The 26,811-nt window shown below is 39.6% G+C and overlaps 1 protein-coding gene across 2 annotated transcripts in view; it reads left to right on the top strand.

Moving 5' to 3' along the window:
* The first annotated feature begins 6 nt into the window (after positions 1 to 6).
* atp1a2a (ATPase Na+/K+ transporting subunit alpha 2a) overlaps positions 7 to 26,811 on the top strand; it is a 62,417-nt gene continuing 35,612 nt past the window's right edge. For both annotated transcript variants that reach the window (XM_049476516.1, XM_049476517.1), the window contains exons 1-8: positions 7 to 100; positions 9,746 to 9,841; positions 9,986 to 10,045; positions 13,126 to 13,329; positions 15,513 to 15,626; positions 21,647 to 21,781; positions 24,137 to 24,254; positions 24,787 to 25,055. In XM_049476516.1, coding sequence (XP_049332473.1) covers positions 8 to 100; positions 9,746 to 9,841; positions 9,986 to 10,045; positions 13,126 to 13,329; positions 15,513 to 15,626; positions 21,647 to 21,781; positions 24,137 to 24,254; positions 24,787 to 25,055 — 1,089 coding nt within the window. In that variant the 5' untranslated portion in view covers position 7. The remainder of the gene's footprint in view (positions 101 to 9,745; positions 9,842 to 9,985; positions 10,046 to 13,125; positions 13,330 to 15,512; positions 15,627 to 21,646; positions 21,782 to 24,136; positions 24,255 to 24,786; positions 25,056 to 26,811) is intronic.

Genomic DNA, 26,811 nt, shown 5'->3' with positions numbered 1-26,811 from the left:
GGGAGGAATGAGGAGGTCCCTAAAAAAAGCCACCACTGTCTTCCACACGTGTGCTGAAACTCTGTCCTTCACTTCACCATCCGGCAGCATGGGGAGAGGGGTGAGTCTGAATGATTATTACTGTATTATAACTCTATAATCATCATACCTCCTGATTACTGCACTCATTCACACACACACACACACATACTGCGGCTTTAATCTAAATTACACACTCAATAATCGCCCATAAAACTAATATAAATCTGATCCCGCACCGTGTTAAAGGAGTTTCATTTAGTGTGTTTCAGGCTAATCTGTGTTAATCTGGTGTTCAGTATACAGCTGATTGGTGTAAACAGTAGTTTTGATGTATTTTCTGGACTTAAATCAGTAATAAAACCTGGTAGCAGTTGTTAAAGCAGCTGTGCTTTACCTTCCTCTACTAGAGTGCTAATAGAGGATCAGAGGTTAAGTGTACATTACTTTACATTACTCATTTCAGAATGATCGGTGGTAATGAATTAATAAATTATCATATTACAGCTCACTTAAAAAAATTAAAACATTAAAAACCTCTGGAATATAATCAAGAGGAAGATGGATGATCACAAACCATCAAACCACCAAACTGAACTGCTTGAATTTTTACACCAGGAGTAAAGCAGCATAAAGTTATCCAAAAGCAGTGTGTAAGACTGGTGGAGGAGAACATGATGCCAAGATGCATGAAATTAAAACCAGGATTATTCCACCAAATATTGTTTATTTCTGAACTCTTAAAACTTTATGAATATGAACTTTTTGTTTTCGTTGCATCATTTGAGATTATCTGAAAGCTCTGCATTTTTTTTTTTGTTATTTCAGTCATTTCTCATTTTCTGTAAATAAATGCTCTAAACGACAATATTTATTTTTTGAATTTGGGAGAAATTTTGTCAGATAGTGATAGAAAGATAGCACAATATAGGACTGTGAAGTATTTCTAATATTTGCTAATTTTTAATAAGTACAACATTTTCCATCAGTGGTATTATTATAGTGGTTTATTGGCGCGTTATTGATTTTTTGTTTCTTGGGGAGGATTGCGCTTCAAATTACGTTGTTTTTTTTTAGTATAATTATGTATTGTAAGGGTTACAGGGCATTTATTTCCCTACTGTTTGGGGAATCTGTGTGAACAAAAATACGATTTTAATAGTATGCAACTTTTTACCCTGTATTAATTTGATATCATATGTAAAGATTTGTACAGTTATGGAAAAAATAAACATGAATATGTTTTAATTTAGTGTTACCTTTAGATTTACACTTATCTTTGCCTTTACAGTGTTACTGTGTTTGCCTGTGAATGGATTGTGGGAAATGTAGTTTTAAATAGTATAATACAGTAATATAAAATGATGAAAGTGTGTAATGTGTCCTGTTTCTGTTATTATTAGAGTATTACACACAGAGTGATTTATTTGTGTCCCAGAACATTAGAATATTATATAAGTGCAATTGGTACTTTTAGCAGTGTGGGCAGTGTGCAAAATCCTGCTGGAAAATGAAATCCCCATCTCCAACACCAGCAGATGATCAGCATGTCTCTCCAAACCATCACTGATTGGTGGAAACTTCAAAATAGACCTTAAGCAGCACTTCCTGTTTCTCTCTGCTGATAACTTTTATAGATATGCAGATTTCATTTTCCAGCAGGACTTGGCACACTGTCCTGTCCAGGTTTAAATGCCCTGTATTCCTGTTATATCTCATACTGTGTTCAGTTACTGAAAACACAGACATGTAGTTAAGTGCGACCTGTACTCTTAGTGTTACTGGAAATGTATTTTTAATGTATTGATGTATACATCAGTACTAGATTCTCTAAATGTAAAATACTTGTAAAATATATACTATATTTCATTAGTTTAAGAGAAGGGCAACTTTTATTCTGTAGTTTTGATCCCATATTCCACGTGCTTTCCTCATGCAACTGTCTCTCTCTCACACACACACACACACACACACACACACACACACACACACACACACACACACACACACACACACACTCACACACACACACACACTCACACACACACACAGTGCAGAGGAAGAGTGGCAGGCACAGATGATTTCCATCAGACGCTCCGTCAGCATGTGCTCTACAGTGTGAACACATAACTCTCTCTCTCTCTCGCACACATTTTCTCGCTCTCTCTCTTTCTCTCACTCTCTCGCATACACTCACACACACACACTCTCAAGCTGTTTCTCTGTTGTGCACACACATACACTCTCTCGCTCTGTCACTCTCAAACACTAACATTCTCTTTCCCTCTCTTTCTGAAACTCTCACATTCTCTCTCTCAATTTCTCTCTCTCTCAAAATTACATTCTCTCTCTCTCTCTCTCTCTCTCTCTCTCTATCTCTCAAGATCATACATTCTCTCTCACACTTTCTCTCTCTCAAAGTCTCTCACTCTCTCTCTCAAACTTTTACATTCTCTCTCACTCTCTCAAACTCTGTCTCTCGCTCCTTTAAACTCTCACATTCTCTCTTACTCAAGTTCAAGTTCAAGTTCAATAAAGCTTTATTGGCATGACTGTCACAAGGTACACTGTTGCCAAAGCAGACAAACAATACACAAATATAAACACAATGAAAAAAGAAAATCTAATTAAACAACTTAAACAAGAAGAGATTAAATAATATTGATATGAAAAATATTAAATATGAAATAACAATGTTAACAATAATAATGACATATCAATGAAAAGAGATATAGATATATAATCTAAATATAAATAAGTGAACAGTAGGGGGTAATATTGATTAATAATGGATATTGATTATTGTTTAGAGTGGTTGTCTCTCAGGTTGTGACAGGCTGTGATATAGAGAGCTGAGAGTGGGAGGAGTTTACTCTTCTCTCCTAATAAACAGGAGAGTTTCTCATTGTTACTGTAGTGCAGGAACTCAGGAGAGATGTCGATCATTTGTCCATAATATCTCTCTCTGATCTGGGCGTACCTGGGACACTCGGTCAGAAAGTGCAACTCTGTCTCCACCACGGACCAATCACAGTGAGAGCACAGCCTGGACTCTCTGGGTAACCAGGTCCGTCTGTGCCGACCCGTCTCCACGGCCAGGCTGTGATCACTGAGTCGGTACATGGTCAGGACTTTCCTGAGGTTCTGATCTGGGATCAGTGTGAGGTACTCTGCGAGGGTGTACTCTCGGTTCAGGGCTGAGTAACACTGCAGTTTGGGTTGGTGTTGGATACTCTGGGTCCAGTAGTGGTGGTACTGTTCTTTTAGTCTGGTGAGGATCGGGTTGGGTCGTAGTGTTTGGGTGAGTGTGTGGTGGGGGTGTGTAGAGTGTGTAATGTCGGCGGGGTTAAGGTGGGTGATGTTTAGGATTAATTGGGTAAGGGGGCTCTTCTGGAGGTTCTGTTCCTGATTGGTCAGAGCTTTGTAATGGAGTGATTGGGGGTGGCTGGATTTAATGTGTTTATAGAAGTTCACGGCTCGTTTTTGGATGGTTAATATTAGGGGGTATTGGCCCAGTTCAGCTCTGCATGCATTATTAGGGGTTTTCCTCTGCACACGTAGGATACTCCTGCAGAATTCGGTGTGCAGAACCTCTATAGGGTGTTTGTCCCAGTTTGGGAAGTCATTTTTTGTTAGGGGCCCCCAAACCTCACTGCCGTAGAGTGCAATGGGTTCTATAACAGATTTAAATATTTTGAGTCTAATTTTGATTGGTAAATCAAATTTAATAGATTTATTAATGGCGAAAAGTGCACGTCTTGCTTTCTCTTTGAGTTCCTTCACAGCCAAGCCAAAACTTCCCGTAGAGGTGATTGTTAGGCCTAAATATGTGTATTTATTTGATTGTTCAATATTAGTTTTATTAATTGTGAAAACATGGTTACTGCGTTGTGATTTGTACTGAAATATTACGATTTTGGTTTTGTGATGGTTTATTTTCAGAGCCCATGTATCACAGTATTTGTGTAGAAGGTCTAAACTTTGTTGAAGACCCTCTTTTGTGGGAGATAGCAGTACCAAGTCATCTGCATAAAGAAGACATTTTATCACTGAATCATCAAGAGATAGACCAGGGATATCCTCACATCTGTCTAATGATTCAGCCAGTTCATTTATATATAAATTAAACATTGTAGGACTCAGACTACAGCCCTGTCGTACACCTCGTGATTGGGTGATGAAATCAGTCCTCTGAGATCCCACTTTCACTGCACATCTACTAGTTGTGTACATAGATTTGATTAGATCATAGACTTTCCCTCCCACTCCATTGTTTAGAAGTTTAAATAGTAATCCTTTGTGCCAGATTGAGTCAAATGCTTTTTGTAAATCAACAAAACAAGCAAAAATCTTTTGTTTGTTTTGGGTGACATATTTATTAATGAGGGTGTGGAGGGTAAAAACATGGTCTGATGTTCTATAATTAGGTAGGAATCCAATCTGAGCTTTGTTTAGGATGTTGTGTTCAGTTATAAAGTTTATAATTCTTTTGTTGATAATGCTACAGAAGACCTTCCCTAGATTGCTATTAACACAGATCCCTCTGTAATTGTTTGGTTCAAATTTGTCGCCGGATTTATAGATCGGGGTTATGAGTCCTTCGTTCCAGATTGATGGGAAATTGCCATAATTTAAAACACAGTTAAAAAGTTTTAGAATAGCCAATTTGAATTTATGATTGGTACATTTCAACATTTCATTTAGGATGCCGTCTGTTCCACAGGCTTTTCTAGGTTTCAGGTCTTTGAGTGTTTCCTCTAATTCCTCTAGTGAGATTGGAGAGTCCAGTGGATTCTGGTTCTCTTTAATGATCTTTTCTAGATGTTCTAATTTATCTACAATGATTTGTTGCTTTTCCTTTATTACTGGGTTTCTGTAAAGAGTTTGGAAATGTGTTTTCCATGTGTCTCCATTTGAAATTAATAATTGGTCATGATGTGATTTGTTGAGTGATTTCCAGGTTTCCCAAAATGAATTGGAGTTTATAGATTCCTCTAAATGATTGATTTGATTTTGTATGTGTTTGTATTTCTTTGATTTGATCGTGTGTTTATATTCTTTTAGTGTGTCCCAGTATTTCACTCGTAATTCTTCATTAAATGGTTCTCTGTGTTTAAGATTGGATAGGTGTCTTAATTCTTTTCTTTTATTCCTGCAGTCCAGATCAAACCATTTATTTATCTGAAATTTATTAGCTCTGTTTTTCTTGATTGGGATGTTTGATAGTTGGACTGCATGACTAAAGATGGAGTTCAGGTCTTCTACAGCTTTATCAATTCCTTCTTGATTGGGAGTATAGGATGAGTCTGATAGGAAGGTATCTAAGACTGATTTGATATATTGGTTGTTGATTGTCTGTGTGTATCGGTCAGTGCTGTCCTGAGTCCACTTGAGGTATTGTTTGAGATTGTACATGTTTGGTTGCGGTTGATAACGTTTGATTATTGATGGGTTGAGATAAATGGTAATTTGGCTGTGGTCTGATAAGGGTGTTAAGGGCTTGACTGTGAAGGCTCTCAGAAACGTCATGTCTAGATCTGTTATAAAATAATCCACCGTACTGCTGCCTAGAGCTGAACTGTGGGTAAAATGACCAAAAGAGTCCCCTCTCAGTCGTCCGTTTATCATGTACAAACCCAGGCTTCGACAGAGCTGCACTAGATTCTTCCCATGAGAGTTTACAGAGCTGTCACAGTTCTCTCTGGGGGAATGTGTGGGAATAGGAAGGTTATTTCCTGTAAGGAAGTGATCACCTTGTGGATTAATGAAGTCTAATTTGTGTCCTGTTCTTGCGTTTAGATCCCCACAGATCATCACATGACCCAGTGCTTGAAAAGAACTGATTTCTTCCTCTAGAATAGAAAATATTTCTTCATTAAAATATGGTGACTCTATTGGGGGGATGTATACAGCACAGAGGAATACATTTTGAGGGGTTGAAATTATTTGTTTATCAATCTTTAACCATAAATGATTAGTTCCTTTTTTCATAGTTTGAATGGAGTGGATGAGTTCAGATTTAAACCATATCAGCATCCCTCCTGAGTCCCTACCCTGAACCACTCCTTTAGACTTGGTGGAGGGGACCACTAACTCTCTGTATCCGGGGGGACAACCAGTGGATCCATCTCCTCTATACCAAGTCTCCTGTAGAATCAATATATCAACATCTCTTATTTCATTTACAAAATCGGGATTTCTACTTTTCATATCAAATAAAGAGGATTTTAAACCTTGAATATTCCAAAGGGAGATGCGGAAAGATGCCATATAATATATGATAATGTGTCATTTAAATCTCAAAAACTCTCTTTCAAACTTTCTTTCTCTCACGCTCTCTCAAAACCTCTCACACTCTCTAACACACACACCTTTTCTCACTCCAACTCTTTCTCTTTCGAACTCTCGTGCTCTCGCGCTCTTTTAAAATCTCTCTCTTACACTCTCTCAAAACTCTCGCTCTCTCTTAAAATCTCTCTTTCACTTAAATCAATTAAACTCTTTCTCATGCTCTCGCTCTCTCACACTCTCTATTTATTTCTCAGCCACACACACACACACCCTCTCTCTCTCTCTCTCTCTTTGTTTCTCTTGTGTACGTATCCTTCTCTCTCTCTCTCTCTTCTGAATGTCTTGTATTCCTCACACTGCACTACAGGACAGAACGTACTGCAGATATAAATCCATTACGGCTGACCCCCGCAGACGCACTCACTCATTACGGTGGTTATGTGCTGTTTCACCCTCTCACCGTCACCGTGAGTAACAGCGGGGCTGAGGGAAGTGCACGGCGAGTGAATGCAGCCATTAGGGGCTGTTTGTTGTTTGTTTATTGTATTTTCTTTTCCTGTTCTTCCTGCCAGTTCCTATGAGTACATTTTCTTCTTCTCTTTCCTCCCCGTGAACATCCGCCACTATATTTAACTCTATAACTCAAAGCAAACCGGGGTGTGAACGCATGAGACGATCTAGCGTAGAAATAAACAGAAAAACAAGGATGATTTATAAAATATTAGAAAAACAGTTTTCTATCACACGTCACATGACCAGACGGCCTGGTGTGATGATGCACAATCCCAGATCAACACTGGCTTTTATTACAGACACCTACTCTTACATTCTCTCACTCTCTCTCTCTCTCTCTCTCTCTCTCTCAAACTCTTACATTCTCTCACTCTCTCTCTCTCTCTCTCTCAAACTCTTACATTCTCTCTTACACTCTCTGTCTCTCTCTCTCAAACTCTCACATTCTCTCTTACACTCTCTCTCTCTCACTCTCTCAAACTCTCACATTCTCTCTTACACTCTCTCTCACTCTCTCAAACTCTTACATTCTCTCTTACATTCTCTCTCTCTCTCTCTCTCAAACTCTCACATTCTCTCTTACACTCTCTCTCACTCTCTCAAACTCTTACATTCTCTCTTACACTCTCTCTCTCTCTCTCTCAAACTCTCACATTCTCTCTTACACTCTCTCTCACTCTCTCAAACTCTTACATTCTCTCTTACATTCTCTCTCTCAAACTCTCACATTCTCTCTTACACTCTCTCTCTATCTCTCTCTCAAACTCTCACATTCTCTCTTACATTCTCTCTCACTCTCTCTCTCTCTCTCTCAAACTCTTACATTCTCTCTTACACTCTCTCTCACTCTCTCTCAAACTCTCACATTCTCTCTTACATTCTCTCTCTCTCTCTCAAACTCTTACATTCTCTCTTACACTCTCTCTCACTCTCTCAAACTCTTACATTCTCTCTTACATTCTCTCTCTCTCTCTCTCTCTCTCTCAAACTCTTACATTCTCTCTTACACTCTCTCTCACTCTCTCAAACTCTTACATTCTCTCTTACATTCTCTCTCTCTCTCTCAAACTCTTACATTCTCTCTTACACTCTCTCTCACTCTCTCAAACTCTCACATTCTCTCTTACATTCTCTCTCTCTCTCTCTCTCTCTCTCTCTCTCTCTCTCTCAAACTCTTACATTCTCTCTTACACTCTCTCTCTCAAACTCTCACATTCTCTCTTACACTCTCTCTCTCAAACTCTCACATTCTCTCTCACACTCTCTCTCTCTCTCTCTCTCTCTCTCTCTCTCAAACTCTCACATTCTCTCTCACTCTCTCTCAAACTCTCACATTCTCTCTTACATTCTCTCTCTCTCTCTCAAACTCTCACATTCTCTCTTACACTCTCTCTCTCTCTCAAACTCTTACATTCTCTCTTACACTCTCTCTCTATCTCTCTCTCAAACTCTCACATTTTCTCTTACACTCTCTCTTTCTCTCAAAACACATGTCCAGACGGCCTGGTGTGATGGTGCACAATCCCAGATCAACCCTGGCTTTTATTACAGACACCTACTCTTACATTAACGAGGTCCTGAAATCAGTAGCCTGACGGTTTCTGAGTGCACACTCTGGTGCATTATTACAACGAGACAATACTCGTCCACATACTGCTGCCCTGTTAAGAGCTTGTCTTGAAGAAATACAGTAGATACTGGATATGGACCAATAAAAGTAATTAATTATAGTTACTAGTTACTTCTCCAAAGAGTAACTGAGTTACTAACTTATCCTCCCCTCCCTTGTGACTCACACACACAACGCACACACACTCGCGTCTTTGTCTGTCTAATTGAGCGGCTTAAGTAATGTGCAGTAACAGGGTGTAATGGGGAAATGGTAACGGCGTTATAGTTACAGTCAGAGTAATTAGTTAGATTACTACTTACAAAAAAAACGAACAGCCGTTTATTTTAACGTCGTTACTCCCTTCACTGTAAATAAACAGGAGAGCTTTATTCTTTCAAATAAACAGATTTCAGGAGAGATATTTTTGTGATTAACTTTATTTGTATAGTTATCTTTTTGTTTGGGTGGGCAGTGTTTTTCTCTCTCCTGGATGGGATGCGTTCAGTAAGGAGCATCGTGACTCCCATCAAAACTCATTTCACCTCACACTACTCTAAAGTATATCCATGTCTGGTAAAAGTCAAAGTTTGTAATAGTGATTTTAGCATTGCCCAAAGAGGACTAAATGATCGCGAAGCCATGTTGGATTCGTCTGAAAGTCGGAAATAAATTTTTGCAACTTGGGATGTCTGCAGAGGGGGCGTGGCTTACCTTCACGTAGAAAATTGAGGTTGCCGGCTGCTGTTTTAATGTTTAAATGTGCGATTTATCACCTTCATTGGTTTCAATTGATAAGGCGGTGCCATCCTCTGGATCAGGATGTTTTTCCGGGCGATCATATTATTAAAACTGTTATCAACGCTGTGTGAAACCTCCAGCACTGTCGTCACACTCCACTTGATGATTTGTTTGTGCTGTTGGTTTTTTTTTGTTTTGTTTTTTTTATTCGACACTGTTATTAATAGGCCTAACACACTTATAAATAACATAGTTCATAATCCACAGCTAGGGAGCTGGCACTCGGTGCTCAGAGCCAGATATGCGCAGAACTACTTACGCCACAAAAGCGTAATTTATTACGTAAGGCCCCGCTGGGCAATCCGCCGTTAGATTAGGCTTCGACATGCTTTGAATTAGGTCTCGAGCGAGGGGGTTTAATTTCCTGAATTTCGGGACGCCATTGTGCTGTAGTGAGATATGATCTCATTCTCATGTGATAAAATCAGCGTTTTAATTTACAGTGATTTCACTGCACGCGCTCTCTCTCATAACCTTTCTCTCTCTCTCTCTCTCTCTCTCTCTCTCTCTCAGTATGGAAGACAGTACAGCCCTGAGGCAGCTCAGAACAATGGGAAGAAGAAGAAGAAGAATAAAGACCTGGATGAGCTGAAGAAAGAGGTGTCTCTGGTAAGGGAACTCAGCTTGTGTTCTTTCCTCTGCTCTCTCTCTCTCGTTCTCTCTCAGACATGTGATCTGTGCGACTGCGGCGCTAATTGGAGAGTAAAGTGTGGCGGCTGCTTCAGAGCGCTCTGTGTTTGTGTGTTTCTGCAGGATGATCATAAGCTGGCTCTGGAAGAGCTGTCAGTTCGCTATGGAGTGGACCTGTATCAAGTAAGACGCACCCCATCCCCGACCCCCAGCGTCTCGCTGTAACAGCTCCTCCTTCTTCTTTATTCTCTCTCACACCTACCTTCACCAGCTCCTGCCAGATAGTGCCACCGTACTTCAGAAGCAGCCTTTCATTTAATGAAAGTGTGAGCTCTACTGGCACGGGAGGCGTCTCACAGTGGGGGAGCCACCAGTCCAAATCTGGACACTGTAAAATCTAACTGTAACAACAGAAAATTAATAATCAGCAGGTTAGAAATGTAGATAACTGACGGTAATCACAGCAGCCCTGTAACAGATCATGAGCAGAAATGCTCCTTTCCCTTTCTTATTTGCTCTTAAATTGCTACCCAAGCAGTTAAATCTATTTTTTCCTCAAGATAATACAAATTTATTCTCGTAATTTTACGACTTTATTTTCAAAGTGAACTGGATTTATTTTTTACTGTTTTATTTTTCGAATGAAAAAAATCGTGAGTACGAATGGCAAATCGTTGACACGCTTTAAAGAAAACTTGAGCATAAGCTGCTCTATCGTTTGTTAGATAAAATTTATTTTTTTTTAACCACGGCCCCTCCCTGGCTCTGTAGTTGTAAGATATATGTTTGAAGAAAATGAACATTGTTGTTTTATTCTATAAACTTGTATTTCCTCCAAGATTCCAAATAAAAAATACTGCTATTTAGAGCGTAGATAGATAGATAGATAGATAGATAGATAGATAGATAGATAGATAGATAGATAGATAGATAGATAGATAGATAGAGGAAAAAAAATTTTATCAGCTTTGCACCAGTCTTTCACACTGCTTTTATGGCAAGAACTACACAATTAAGTAAAGAAAAGAAACAAAAATGTTTTCTTGCCATAATATGGATTAAACCAAAATTAAAATAGGTTTATAATAATGACAAAATTAGAGTGAAGGTTCCAAACCTAAAGTTTATTGGAGAAAACGGCCTCCAGTAGCTGTGTGTGGGTGAGAATCATCCTGCTGAAAAATGACAGTTGAAAGCCCTACAGTGTTCAATGTGTAAAGAGGTTAATTCTACCTTACATAAAAAAAACAAAGACTGCAAACTATGATTGGTTAATAAGCCTAAATAACTAAAAATAAAAAAAGTTTCTTACAGTACATTTCTCTATTTGTAGTACACCTTAACTTATTTTAAAATTTGGAGGGCTGGAGAACTCACTAATACATATTCAAGCCAAAACACCTCCCCATTGGCTGTTATAAGCGCTATTAGTTCCTTTAAGACAGGGGTGTCCAAACTACGGTCCGCGGGACATTTGCGGCCCGTTTCCTTTTTTGGAGCGTCCTGCGAGGTATTTTAAAAATAGAATGAAAGTTGTCCCGCTGTTAAACAGGTTTTTATAATGAGAGATTCAAAGTTTGAACGCTAGGTGTCAGAAACGAGCCAAAGAGTCTAAAAGCAGAGAGAGTGCGCATTTCTAGCACAGAAAAACAGGCCAAAGAGTCTAAAAGCGGAGAGAGTGCGCATTTCTAGCACAGAAAAACAGGGCAAAAGAGTCTAAAAGCGGAGAGAGTGCGCATTTCTAGCGCAGAAAACAGGCCAAAGAGTCTAAAAGCGGAGAGAGTGCGCATTTCTAGCACAGAAAAACAGGGCCAAAGAGTCTAAAAGCGGAGAGAGTGCGCATTTCTAGCGCAGAAAAACGGGACAAAGAGTCTAAAAGCGGAGAAAGTGCGCCTTTCTAGCGCAGAAAAACGGGGCAAAAGAGTCTAAAAGCGGAGAGGGTGCGCATTTCTAGCGCAGAAAAACAGGCCAAAGAGTCTTTCTAGCGCTGAAAAACGGGCCAAAGAGTCTAATAGCGGAGAGGGTGCGCATTTCTAGCGAATAAAAACGGGGCAAAAGAGTCTAAAAGTGGAGAAAGTGCGCATTTCTAGCACAGAAAAACAGGGCAAAAGAGTCTAAAAGCGGAGAGAGTGCGCATTTCTAGTGCAGAAAAACGGGCCAAAGAGTCTAAAAGCGGAGAGAGTGCGCATTTCTAGTGCAGAAAAACGGGCCAAAGAGTCTAAAAGCGGAGAGGGTGCGCATTTCTAGCACAGAAAAACAGGGCAAGAGAGTCTAAAAGCGGAGTGGGTGCGCATTTCTAGCGCAGAAAAACAGGCCAAAGAGTCTAAAAGCGGAGAGAGTGCGCATTTCTAGCGCAGAAAAACAGGCCAAAGAGTCTAAAAGCGGAGAGAGTGTGCCTTTCTAGCGCATAAAAACGGGGCAAAAGAGTCTAAAAGCGGAGAGAGTGCGCATTTCTAGTGCAGAAAAACGGGCCAAAGAGTCTAAAAGCGGAGAGAGTGCGCATTTCTAGCACAAAAAAACGGGGCAAAGAGTCTAAAAGCGGAGAGAGTGCGCATTTCTAGCGCAGAAAAACGGGCCAAAGAGTCTAAAAGCAGAGAGAGTGTGCCTTTCTAGCGCATAAAAATGGGGCAAAAGAGTCTAAAAGCGGAGAGAGTGCGCATTTCTAGCGCAGAAAAACGGGGCAAAGAGTCTAAAAGCGGAGAGAGTGCGCATTTCTAGCGCATAAAAACGGGGCAAAAGAGTCTAAAAGCGGAGAGAGTGCGCATTTCTAGCGCAGAAAAGGGGCCAAAGAGTCTAAAAGCGGAGAGAGTGCGCATTTCTAGCGCAGAAAAACGGGCCAAAGAGTCTAAAAGTTGCCGTAATTAAGGAGTTTTATATTAGAGAGGCATCATGAAAATAAACATCAATTTGAAAAATCTTAGTTTACACAACACTGTCAAAGATAAAGACAGTAAGTGAAGTAAAATGGTGTGTAAATGAAATAATCAGGAAAAATGTATTATTTAAAGTGGTATATTTCATTATTTGTTTTATTACAGAGTTTGTGGTCCCTGACTTCAAATATATTTCTCCTTCTGGCCCCCAACATAAAAAGTTTGGACACCCCTGATCTAAGTGCTTTAAGATTGAATGTCCTTGGCCCTTATTTCAACATAAAATCGTACCTAAGAATATATGTACTTTTAACTCAGCTCTTTTTTATTCATTACCAATGATTTCTTTTCCTCCTGGTCTCCCTCGCTGATCTTCTGCTCCTCTCTTAGGGTTTGACCATTCAGAGAGCAGCTGAGATCCTGGCTCGGGATGGCCCGAATGCTCTGACTCCGCCCCCCACCACTCCAGAATGGGTGAAGTTCTGTAAGCAGCTGTTTGGAGGTTTCTCCATCCTGCTGTGGATTGGAGCCATCCTCTGCTTCTTTGCTTACAGCCTCCAGGCTGCAACCGAGGACGAACCGGCCAATGACAATGTGAGTTCTGTTCTAAATCTGCATGTTTTACTGTGAGGAGAATTCATAGATCATCATATTGATCATATTGCTAGTGAGACATCATCACCCTGATACTACTGAATATATTCTATATAAGACAGAGCTTCTCCAGAGCTACTGTGAGGCGGATTTCACACGATCAATATTGCGATATATTGTATTGGTTTGTATCAATATGTGGCGTCAAATGTGGATTTTTTGTATTGAAACATAGGCTCTCTAAGATCCCTAAGATCACCATGTGGTGGCGCTATAACCAAATGAACATGGTAAACCTGCAGGCGGTGTAAAACATTGGTAGTGAAATTGTATAAAACTGACTCTAATAAATCCATAATTCCTGGTATTTACTTATTTAGTAAATTAATTTTGTATTTTATTCTTTTCAGTAACACAGATGCTGTAAAGTATCGTAGAGAGTTGTTGAAATTTGGTGATGTACTGTGTATCACAGAATTACAATTTCACTGGCCTGGAGAATTTTCGATTTATTAAAGACACAAAAAACAACCAATGAGAATACTCCAAGTAATAAAGGTCACATCATCGGACACATAATCAGCCAATGAGAGGCTGACAGCTCAATTCCACAAGGGAACCACTTCCTCATCTGAAATTTACAAACACAGTTACTTATCAATTTTATTAAGAAAAGATTTTTGTGCAAGAATACACACAGAGGTAAAACAACCAAACTGACCATCCAGACTCCCATTTCCCCAAATTCCCTAAAGAAATTATTTTATCGTAAAATCCTCATTCAAACCCTCAGAAAATAAACTTTTAAGATAAAAAATCCAAAAGGTTTCCCTCTTTTTTCTTGCTCTTGCTTTTGGGTTATTTTTGACTCTTTAAAAAAATCAAAAGCTCAGTTCAGTTTGTGTGAGTTTGTTGGGTGTGTGTTGGTTGGGCTGGGGTTCAGCTCTGTCTCTGTGCGTTGAGGAGTCTGACCGCCTGGTGGATGAAGCTGTTGCAGAATAAGATGAACATTATTAAACTCCTTCAGTTTTAGCAAAGGAGTTCAAAGTGTTTTATCTCCATCTCACGAGTGCTGTGTTAAACACTGCTCACTTATTTTACCTACCACCTTTTCGAGCGATTTCACTGTCTCAGTGACAATAAAAGTATACATAATAAAAAGTTAAATCATCTCAGAACGAATCTAGTTTAAGTCGTACAAATAGTGACCCTGCAAGATCCCCTGTCTTACATTATTTTCCTTCCCAAAGTTACAGCAATTACAACACGATACAAATATGAATATAAAAAGAATGAGAAACACTAAATGTACAATACAACAAGGTCACAGACATATGCCTACAAGAGACAACAGACACAAGACAATAGTGCAAATAGTGATGAGGAGAATTAAAAAGGGGAATAACAGTACCATTGTAAATGTAATGGAGAGGAGGCAGGATGCAAACACAAGTCAGTTTTATTTTCTATTTAACAAAACTAAACAAAAAAACAAAACACTGAGATAATATAAAGAAAAGGAAACTGAAACAAACAAGAAAAAATTACAAATAAAGAAACAAACTCCATAAAGCAAACATGGAACACAGCAGGTCTAAGGCTTAACAAAACAGATAAACAAGATCCGGACAGAGTAACAGGACGAGATCAAACAAAAAGCACGACAGAGAACAAAGGAGCACATGGGGTATTTATTATTTATACACAGGCACACACTAGGGACAACTTTGGAGGTAATGAGGGGGCGGAGTTACAAATGAGACACAAGGTGAGAACACTGATGACTAGGGCAGGGCTAGGGCGGGGCTAGGGTGGAGACTGAAAAAGTCTGTGACTTGTCTTTAGATGTGAGAGGGTGTCAGACTTTAGTCTATTAAAAGTATTTTCATCCACAACATATATGAACTCACACAGAGACAGAAGAACATTTAGTTTATTTACGGAACTAGAAAAACTACATTACCCATAATCCTTTAGTGCCTCTAGAGTACAACTACAGATATGCAGCCAAATAGTTCACAGTATTGTCCAATACACTAAAATTTAGACCCTCATCTGATCCAAGAAACCTCCATCACAACCAACCAATTATTACAGAGTAAATCTGCCTCTATCGAAATATTAATACCCACCTCTGTCTCTCTCTTTTCTCGTATTTTTTTCTTCATCTGTCTGGGCTGCAGTTGTATCTGGGAGTGGTTCTGGCCGCTGTGGTGATCATCACCGGCTGCTTCTCCTATTACCAAGAGGCCAAGAGCTCTCGAATCATGGACTCCTTCAAGAACATGGTTCCTCAGGTAAGTGCGGCAGCCATGATGCCTTTCTGACTGGCGAAAGTACACAAACTTAAATGAATTTTATTGAGATTTTTAAGTGTATTTAACACCCTTTTACTCTGAAACCCCTAAATAAAATCCAGTGCAATCAATGGCCTTCAGAAGTCACTTTAATAAGTTAATAGCCGTGTGTAATAATTTAGTCTCCGTATAAATAAATACAGCTGTTCTGTGAAGAGCTCAGTGTTTTTTTTTAGAGATTACTAGTGAACAAACAGCATCATGAAAAGACCAAGGAACTCACTAGACAGGCCAGAGATAAAGCTGTGGAGATTTAAGAAGTTTAAAGCAGGGTTAGATTATAAAAAACACATCCCAAGCTTTGAGAATCCCAAGAAGCACTGTTCCACAATCCATCATCCAAAAATGGAAAAAAAAATATTCTACACATACAGTATTTCTACAAACCCAAACTGACAGATCAAAAAAGGAGAGTACTGGTCAAAGAGCCAACAGGCCCATGGTCACTCTGGAGGAGCTGCAGAAATCCACTCAGCTCAGGCGGGAGAATCTGTCCACAGGACAACTAGAAGTTGTGTACTCCACACAAAGATCCTTTATGGAAGAGTGGCAAGAAGAAAGCCACTGTTAAAACAAAGATGTAAGAAATGCCGTTTGCATTTGGAGCCACAAGTCAAGGTGCTGTGGTCAGATAACATTATGAAACCTTACAAAATAATAATGCTTTATACTGTAAATAATGTTAATTAATTAAGGATTCAAAATGTTACCAGTGTAATGATTAATAATGTCTTAAATAGTGACAAATAATAGATAGTTGAGACATTCTTTTGTAGGTACTGTTAGTAAATGGACTGTGACTTGGACTGTGATCTATCCACTGGTGATCTCTGTTCCAGAGTGTCAGGACTGAATGTGCACACTGTATAATATTACACTGTGAACCTCTCCTCAGGAAGGTCAAGGTCATCTCAGCTGCAGCCGACTGTATGAGTGCTATGATGCTAAACCCAGACACATCAAAACATGCCATTTAAATGATACTGTATATTCAGTAATATTCTTTAAAAACGCATAGAAAAAAAGATGATTAAACCTGTTTTGGTTTCTTACAAATTACTACATGTTATAACTGAGCAGGTCTCATAACACTTAATTAAATAAAGTATAAGACAAAAGGGGTGGTCAGACAAAGCAGGGTCAATACCGGTAAACAGCAGCAACAAGGAGCTAACATACCAGAGTAGGTGTACGAGGATAGAACCGTCAATACTCAGCACCGAATGAGAGCAAATGTGCCTTTTATACAGGGCTAAACCATGTGGCTAGAACTCAGGTGATCTACTTCCTGGAAGTTTCATGTGCTGTGTGTTGGGCGTAATCACAGTGTGTGGTGCATCCTGGACAATGTAGTCCAGAGGCTGCAGATCGCAGGCAGAGTTGATTGTGGGAGAGATAAGAACACTTTCAGCACCAGGCGTAATACTACAATGGCCGATAATACTCACCTCCAAATGCCGAAAGAGCTAGCGCTTAGCACATTTAGCGATTAATGCTGCTCCAGCAGTGCTAGCCAGGGTTAGCAAGCTAAAAAAGGCTACAGTCCAATATACCTCACCTCTGAATGGCGAAAGAGCTTAGCGCTTAGCACGGTTAGCGGCTAATGCTAATGCTGCTACAGCCTCAGTGCTGGAGAACTAAACCGAAACTTCTGTATAACTCAGCAGAGTGTGTACTTCAGCAGAGTGGATTTACTGCTTCTTAATACCTGCCTTCTAAAATCCATTCATAAGATGCCAAAAAAATACAGTATACCTTTTTATATTGGCTCTTAGCATCATTTACAGTATTTGCCACCATCAGTGTGTAGTCTCGCCCACAGTGGGTGTCTGGATGGGTTTGGATAAATGGTGTCGCTTCAGTGTTACTGGTTTGGCTTGGTGGAGTTCTTTTTTTTGGACGCTTGTTTATAAAACTAAGAGTTCAGACCTGCTTTCGGACGGAGCTGTTAAAAGCTCTACACTCGTAAAAATGATTGGTGATAAATGCAAGCCAGTCGTTGAGGGTCACGGACACGTGACCACCATAGCTGGAGGAGATAGACTGTGAGTAACGTATTACACAACTCAGATCAGGAACACAGTCTGCTAATGGAATAGATGTGTTGTGAATTTGTGTATATATATATACTGTGGGTACAGGCGAAGAGAGAAGAGTAATAGGATTAGAAGCGTTTGAAAAGTGAGGTGATTGCTTGTCGGATTAAATTCAAACGTCTGAAGGAGGAAAAAAAGCAGTGGATTAAATGTGTTTTTGAGCAGCACTTTGTACACGGCAGGAGAATTCATAAAACAAACTGGACCGTGACTCTGTAGGAGTAATTGGTCTGACAACAGCTATTTCCCGTATAGAACTGTCTGTATATTTCCTCTCAGTGGAGAGTAATTGAAAAGTGGCAAATGTATACACTCCACACTGTGACATGCTGAGAATAGAAATTAAAGCAGAATTTGGATTTATCTGCAGCAGTTTCACAACATTTTCCATTCTTATCATACAGAAGTGGTAAAGTACTCCGGTGATCCGGTATAACTGTGCTTTAGTCCACCGACGGAGGAGGGGGGTTTTAGTAATGATAGGAGTTCTGCTCTTTTCGGGTGAGTAAAGTGCTTTGGTTTATTTACAGTAAGCTTAGATTTCCAGATTTCCACTAAAGCTGGGTGCAGCAGCATTAGCATTAGCAATAGCAGCTAACCACTAGTATTATTAGCCAGTAAGACATGGTGATAATAGCTAGTGGTTTGCTCACCTCTGACAGGCGAAAGACTCACTAGCGCTTAGTGTGGTTTGCGGCTCATGAATATTCATACAAACATGCAAACAAGTCACCAGGAGGCAGCGAGACGGACAACAGTTAGAAATGTTTTAAAATAAAGACATTTTTACACTAATAACAGTCTTTGCAATGTGATATGTTACTTTAGAACATGTGTAATAATGTTCTGCTAAGTGCAGTTCAGACACTGACCTAGTCTTAGAGTCTCTGTAAAACACCAAATCCACCGGAGATCCTATTTAAACCTGTAGATACTCACACACAGAGGTGGGTAGAGTCCAGGTCCAGAAAGTAAAAATCCACCACAGGGAATAGATTGGTGAGATTAAGGAATAGACCTATAGTATTTCACAAAGAACAAAGTAAAAGTGGATTTTAGAAGGACACCTTTAAAATCAGATAAAAGTGGCACCTCTTACTTAGATTAAACAGTTTTTGAACATCTCTGCTGGATTTTCTCGGTCAGTTTTATGAGGTAGAGTCTCCTGGAATTCAGTTAAGCTTTCAGTTAACAGCTGTGCTGAACTCATCAAGAGTTAATTACTTGAATTTCTTGTCTCTTAATGTAAAGTTTGAGAGCATCAGTTAAAGTAAAGTAGTGAAGAGGTAGAGTTACAGGTATACAGTGAACAGTAGCTCTATTTGAAAAATGTTCTAATCCAGATTATGACAAGCAAGAACTACTCAACTAAATAAATAAATAAAAAAATACTGTCAAAATGTCAAGAACTTGAAAGTGTCCTCATGTGCAGTCACCGCAAAGACCTTAAAAAACGTTATGATGAAACTGGCACTCATCAGAACATGTTTAAGTTACTGCATGAGTCTAAACTTTTGACTGGTTGTGTGTTTACTGTACTGTTAATCAGAGTGTAGTTTTTTGGTACCACTTTAAAATAAGACTACCTTTATAAAGGGTTTATAAATGGTTTACAATTAGTTTATTAATGGTTACTAATTCGGTTGTTAATGCCATACGTAAACTTTTACGTAACACATACGTTCACTATTTGGCAAACAACAGGTCATTGTTGACCTTTCTGTGTATGTGTTATAACTGATTATTAATGATTTTTAAGGCATTTACAACCTAATTAGTAACCATTAATAAGCTAATTGTAAACCATTTATAAACCCTTTATAAAGGTAGTCTTATTTTAAAGTGGTACCAGTTTTTTTTAGTGTTCTAATCAAATCAAAATCAACTGTTCAGCTGTTCTACTGCCGTCTTCATGCTCATTTGTTGATCTACTTGGTTACAGAGCTCTGATTGGTCAGTCTGGTTTAAAAACATTTAAACTATGGAGAAAACAGAATATTTATGATTTTCTGTGACTTCAGACCGCTCTCAATCAGATGAATCTGTTCTGATTGTGGAGGACACATGGATATATTCTAATTAGTCAAATAAATGTTGGACTAATTGTTATTTGGCTGCATGTAAACATGGCTGACTGTTTTTTTTTATGTTGGTTTATTCGTTTTATTAACAAATGCAACAGATTGCCACAGGCAAAAACCCAGGACTCAGTCGGAGAGTGAGCGTTCAGAGCAACATTATCAATTATTAAAACTATCAATCTCACGCAGCTCACCTGGACTACGAGATACACATTTCAGTCATGGGTTCCAGTGAGTGTTGTTGTTTTAAATAAAAAGTGCATGTTCTTAATTGTTTATCACAAATAGACGGTAATTTCTAACAGGAAGAAAAACCTGAAATTAAGATCATTTCCCTTATTTACCATCCAACCCAACACCAGGAGGCTGAATAACTCCAAAATTAGTTTGAACTTGAAAAACGAAAAATTTTCGCATTTTCAAACATTACTCGGCTACTTTGAATTAGGGGGAAACACTAATTTGTGGCCACATATACAGGGAAGGAAATAATTATTTGATCTGGGCCTTCCAGCACGACAATGACCAACGACCAAACCATAGCCAAGGCAACAAGGAAATGCCTCAAAAAGAAGCACATAAAGGTCATGTAGTGGGTCATGTAGCCAGTCTCCAGACCTTATGGAGGGATCTGAAGCTCCGAGTTGCCGTGTGACAGCCTCAAACGGAGATTTATCATTTGAATCAAACTGAATCAAGTTTAGTATGTTGCCATTAACTGCTTTTTTTGTTAAATATTGGCTATATAGGTTATGCCCCTCAGTGTCTGACAGTCTTTATCAGTGTGTAGCTATTCGTTTCAGTCTACGTTTGACAAACAGGTAGAGCATGTAGATGAACTGGACTGGCCTTTACGTTATAGGCTATAGAGCAAGCATTATTTTCTGTTGGCTGATAGACGTGGCCCGTAAGCATAAAACACCTGGCCCATTAAGTGGTTTGAACTATACTATACCTTAGTTTCCGCCCATTCTTGGGCTCCCTATCTCCTTATAAGGGCGTTTTTCCCGGTCGTGTCCCAATTCACTAGCCGTGTACAAAGTGCTGCTCAAAAACACACTTAATCCACTGCTTTTTTTTCCCTTTTCTTCTTGGGTTTACCTGCTTTGAGATCAACTGTTTTGTAATTGGGTTCAACAACCCTCTGGGCTGGAGAGCTACTAGTCTACTGTAGCACTCCATCCCATTACACTACAAAGCTTTGAGACTCCAGAGAACCACAGTGATTCACTATTATTCACTAATAGAAAAAACACTAATGGAACACTGGTGAACCTTCCCAGGAGTGGCTGGCTGACCGAAATTACTCCAAAAGGGCATGGACAACTCATCCAGGAGGTCCCAAAAGAATCCAAAACATTTAACATTTAAAATGCCTGAATTAAAACAATCCTGTAAAGAAAAGAGGAACAAAATGCTTCCACAGAGATGTGAAAGACTCGTTACCAGTTATCAGTAAAGCTTGATTGCAGTTGTTGTCGCCAAGAGTGGCAAGACCATGTTAGATTTTAGGGGCAAATACATTTTTCACACAGGACTAGATTTAGTAAATCAATTAATCATTTAAAAAAAGTGATTTGCAAAAATTTGCATTTTTCAGCAGGATAATGTTCGCGCACATACACAGCAAAGGCTAAGGAGAGTTGCTAATGATCCCAATAGTCTTACAAATGCATTTTTTCCTTGTTTTTCATTTTTATTCTAACATTCTAATATTTATTATTAACTCATATCTCTTCCTCTCTCTGTTTCTCTCTTTCTATCTTTCCTCAACACTCGACAGCAAGCCCTGGTGATCCGTGAGGGTGAGAAGAGGCAGATTAATGCGGAGGGAGTGGTTGTGGGAGATCTGGTGGAGATAAAGGGAGGAGACCGCACCCCAGCTGACCTGCGTATCATCTCCTCCAGTGGCTGCAAGGTACACACCATTTTACTTCACTTACTATCTTTATCTTTGACAGTGTTGTGTAAACTAAGATTTTTCAAACTGATGTTTCATTTCATGATGTCTCTTCATATTAAACTCCTTAATTACGGCAACTTTTAGACTCTTTGGCCCGTTTTTCTCCGCTAGAAATGCGCACTCTCTCCGCTTTTAGACACTTTGGCCCGTTTTTCTGCGCTAGAAATGCGCGCTCTCTCTGCTTTTAGACTCTTTGGCCTGATTTTTTGCGCTAGAAATGCGCACTCTCTCCGCTTTTAGACCCTTTGGCCCGTTTTTCTCCGCTAGAAACGCGCACTCTCTCCGCTTTTAGACTCTTTGCCCCGATTTTCTGTGCTAGAAATGCGCACTCTCTCCGCTTTTAGACTCTTTGGCCTGTTTTTCTGCGCTACAACTGAGCACTCTCTCCACTTTTAGACTCTTTAGCCCATTTTTCTCCGCTAGAAATGCGCACTCTCTCCGCTTTTAGACTCTTTGCCCCGTTTTTCTGCGCTAGAAATGCGCACTCTCTCCACTTTTAGACTCTTTTACCCCGTTTTTCTGCACTAGAAATGCGCACTCTCTCTGCTTTTAGACTCTTTGCCCCGATTTTCTGTGCTAGAAATGCGCACTCTCTCCGCTTTTAGACTCTTTGGCCTGTTTTTCTGCGCTACAACTGAGCACTCTCTCTGCTTTTAGACTCTTTGGCCTGTTTTTCTGCGCTACAACTGAGCACTCTCTCCGCTTTTAGACTCTTTGGCCCATTTTTCTCCGCTAGAAATGCGCACTCTCTCCGCTTTTAGACTCTTTGCCCCGTTTTTCTGAGCTTTTCTTGGTGGCCAGATTAGATTTATAGTCTGGTGTATTAGCATAACTCATCAAAGTCATTTTCCTGACCCTTATTTAATTCAGGGCAGTGCGCTTTGCTGGCGTTAATGCCGTGCGGGTGCTGTAATAGCTTCTGTCAGGAGCAGTCACGACTCTTTCATCCAGGGCCTGTGATGTGAAACGTGGACTGTGTTCTTGTTATGTTCAGATTTATGTATTTTGGAGTTTGTGGATTGTTAGAGATGAAGGAGAGGAAGAATTGATTTAATATAATTAGTATTCTGCTCTTGACCTTTTACTCGGATACCACAAACCGACGCTTGGTTTTATAAATACCAATAAAAAATACACAGCGTGCCAAAAGATATGAAGTGAGGCTGGATAACTGGTGCCAAATGGATGGGAAATGTTATATCATAGGGCAAACTAAATACATCATACAACTTGTTTAATACAAAAGAAACATTTGCACTGTTCTCAGTTTCCCTGCCAGAGGCAGATTATATCTAAATTATATCTATTATATATCTATCCTTTTTAATACCACACTGAATGGCATCAGCAGCATTCTGTGATTAATCATGATTAATCACACTTTTTTTGTAATTAAAGTTTTTATTGAATTTTTAAGCAATATAAACTGATAGACCCCGATTGAACAAACTGAAAAAAATTATTAAAAAAAAAAAAACGAAAAAGGCTGGTGCACCCACTGCAATAATCAAACTTTTTTATTTTTAAGACTTAATCATTTAATAGTGTCGCACCTTAGCCCGTGTCTATCTTGTGTTTTGGTCCTTCCTGCTCCTGCCTTTGTTCTCTTGTTTTGTTTTGCTTCCGCTCTCTGTTTTTGTTTTTCGACTTGTCTCTCCCTTAGCCCTGCTCTGTCTTCTGTAATCCCTCCTGTCTTGTTTGTAACCCCGCCCCCTTGTTTCCTTCCCCAGGTGTTCCTCACCCTCACTCTGTATATAAGCCCCTTTCTTTGATGTTCCTTGTTAAGTCTTTTATGTGCTACCATGCTGTGTATGCGTATCAGGTTTGTTTTTGATCCCATTATTATTAGTGTATAGTTTTGAGTAGTCTTTGTTCTCGTCTTTGTTAATTAGATAGTGTTCTGCTTTTTGCTTTATTAATCTTTTTTCGTTATAATAAAAATACACCTGCATTTACATCCACCCTCTTACCCCTCTCAATGTTTGTGACAAATAGTGAATATTTAATTGTAAATAAAATAAATAATAATAAGTAATAAGTAATAAAATGAATAAAAAGAACAGACAAGCTTAATTGATAAATAACAGTATTAAATAAGAGCATCTGCTCTTAATTGTGAATTTAAGTGATATCAACTTTTGATTTCGCTTAAAATTATTTAATAGTTTGAAATAGAAATTGTACCTTTTTTTAAAGGTGAAAAAACACAAAATGTTGCCTTAAAACTCTTATTTGGATTCATTTGAATTTGACTGGAAGTTAAAACAACTTATATAATTGTGAAACTGAGCCTCACCTCTTTCCTTTCAGGTGGACAACTCCTCACTGACCGGAGAATCCGAACCCCAGACCCGCTCTCCAGACTTCACCCACGAAAACCCTCTGGAGACCAGGAACATCTGCTTCTTCTCCACCAACTGTGTGGAGGGTAAGATTTCATCATTCATTCATTCATTCACTTGTTGCACTTGTGGTTTTCCTTGTGTGAAACCAAACCAAAAGGGAGAACTATCAGTGAAATGTTCCTTGTGCCACTGGCTGCAACACATGATGCCCAAAACCATGATCCACCCACCCCCATGCTTAACAGTTGGAGAGGTGTTCTTTTTTATTAAATTTCTTCTGATGACTCTCCTGTTAAAATCATGTTTGTGCAACCAGCAACCACTGAGCAATATCAGAGCAACCACCTAGAATACCGTAGTAACCATTCAACACTGTTGTAGACACTCAGCAACCACCTGACAACACCAAAGCAACAAAGCAACACATGCGATACAACATAAATATCATAAAACACACCCCATAAAAAAAAAACCATCTAATTAAACACATTTATTTGAGGACACTCCGTCTATATATCCCACAGCTCAGCTCAGTACAATGTACTTTAGCTTCTTTTGGACATGACAAAAGTCACGGGACACGATACTAGCTCCTGTACCATGACATGTGTGCAGGTACAGCCCGTGGTATCGTGATTGCGACAGGTGATCATACAGTAATGGGGCGTATAGCGACTCTGGCCTCGGGGCTGGAAGTCGGTCAGACGCCCATTAACATCGAGATCGAGCACTTCATCCACATCATCACGGGCGTGGCCGTCTTCCTGGGCGTGTCCTTCTTCATCCTCTCTATCATCCTCGGATACACCTGGCTCGAGGCCGTCGTCTTCCTCATCGGCATCATCGTCGCCAACGTGCCAGAAGGACTGCTGGCTACGGTCACGGTGAGTGTTGCGTATTTATTTTATTATTAAACAGAAATACCGGATTTTTCACACTATAAGGTGCACCGGTGTACGCGACACTAGTAAGGAACAGGGGTGTCGCCGCGGTTTTCTTTTAATTTAGCAGGTCTTGCCAAGTCAAATTTCCGCTGGATGTTAATCTACACAGATTTCTCTCCTGCTTAGACTTCTGGTTAGCGGCTTATGCCGCCCAACAGCGCTACACTGAGGAACTAGCTAGTGCTTAGTGTGGTTAGCGGCTAAAGCTAATACTGCTCGAGCAGTGCTAGCTGGGGTTAGCAGCAGACTACAGGCCAATAATACGCACCTCTGACTGGCGAAATGTCTAGTGCTTAGCAGGTAATGCTAATGCTGCTCCAGCAGTGCTTGCTGGGGTTAATAATAATACTCACCTCTGAACAGTGAAAGAGCTAGCGCTTAGCACGGTTAGCAGCTAATGCTAATTCTGCTAATTGTCCTGCCTTAACACAGTTGAAATATCTAAGCAAATTTTTGAGGCATTGTGGGGTTTTTTTTTGTGTGAAACCAAACCAAAAGGGAGAACTATCAGTGAAATGTTTCTTGTGCCACTGGCTGCAACACAAGCCCAAACCATGATCCACCTCCACCCCCATGCTTAACAGTTGGAGAGGTGTTCTTTTTATTAAATTTCTTCTGATGACTCTCCTGTTAAAGTCATGTTTGTGCAACCAGCAACCACTGAGCAATATCAGAGCAACCACCTAGAATACCGCAGTAACCATTCAACACTGTTGTAGACACTCAGCAACCACCTGACAACACCAAAGCAACACATGCGATACATCACAAAGCTTATCATAAATAACCACCCCATAAAAACAAACATATGAATAACAACTTTTACCGCCTATAAGTTGCAACCACTTTCTTTTTCTCTCCCTTTTTTATTTCTTGCTAAAAGTTATTATTAGAAATATTTTTAAATATGTCTGCTTGCCCAAACGTTTAGCATGCAGCTCCTTTTCCTTTCACTCCAAAACTGTACAAAACAATCTATTAGTTATTACAAAAACTCAAATATATCATCTTTAACTTCATGACACACACACACACACACACACACACACACACACTGGCTGCTGGCCACTGTCACCATGAAGAACAACAGTCTTTGAAATTCTCTTTCATTTTCTCTCCCTGATGTCTACAGGCTGTGGAACGTCTACCTCTCTGTTTTCTCTCTCTCTCTCTCTCTCTTTCGGTCCATCTATCTCTCTCCTTTTCTTTTTCCCTCTCTTGCTCCCTCTCTCTTGCTCTGTCTTTCTGTCTGTCTCTCTATCTATCAATTCATTTCAATTCAATTCAATTGTCTTTATTAGCATGACTGTTTTGAAAACAATGTTGCCAAAACAATCACATATGTCCAAAACTGAACTTTCTTTCTATCTCTCCTTCTGTCTCTTTCTCTTTCTGTCTCCTTGCGCTTTCCCTCTGTCTCTCCCTCTCTTGCTCTCTCTCTCTCTCTCTCTCTCTCTCTTTCTCGCTTTCTTTTTCTGTCTCTCTAGCTCGCTCTTTTCCTTTCTATCTTTTGCCATCTGTCTCCCTCTCCCTTTCTCTCTCATTCTCTCTCTTTCTCACTCTTTCTCTTTTTCTACCTCTCTCCTTCTGTTTCGCCCTCTCTTACTTTAGCTCTCTCTCTCTCTTTGGTTCTTTTGTCTCTCTCTCTCTATATCTTTCTATCTCTTTCTCTCTCTCTCTCTCTCTCTCTCTCTCT

This window comes from Astyanax mexicanus, chromosome 4, assembly GCF_023375975.1.
Source record: "Astyanax mexicanus isolate ESR-SI-001 chromosome 4, AstMex3_surface, whole genome shotgun sequence".
Taxonomy (NCBI): Eukaryota; Metazoa; Chordata; class Actinopteri; order Characiformes; family Acestrorhamphidae; genus Astyanax; species Astyanax mexicanus.
This window is presented reverse-complemented; position numbering and strand designations above follow the sequence as displayed.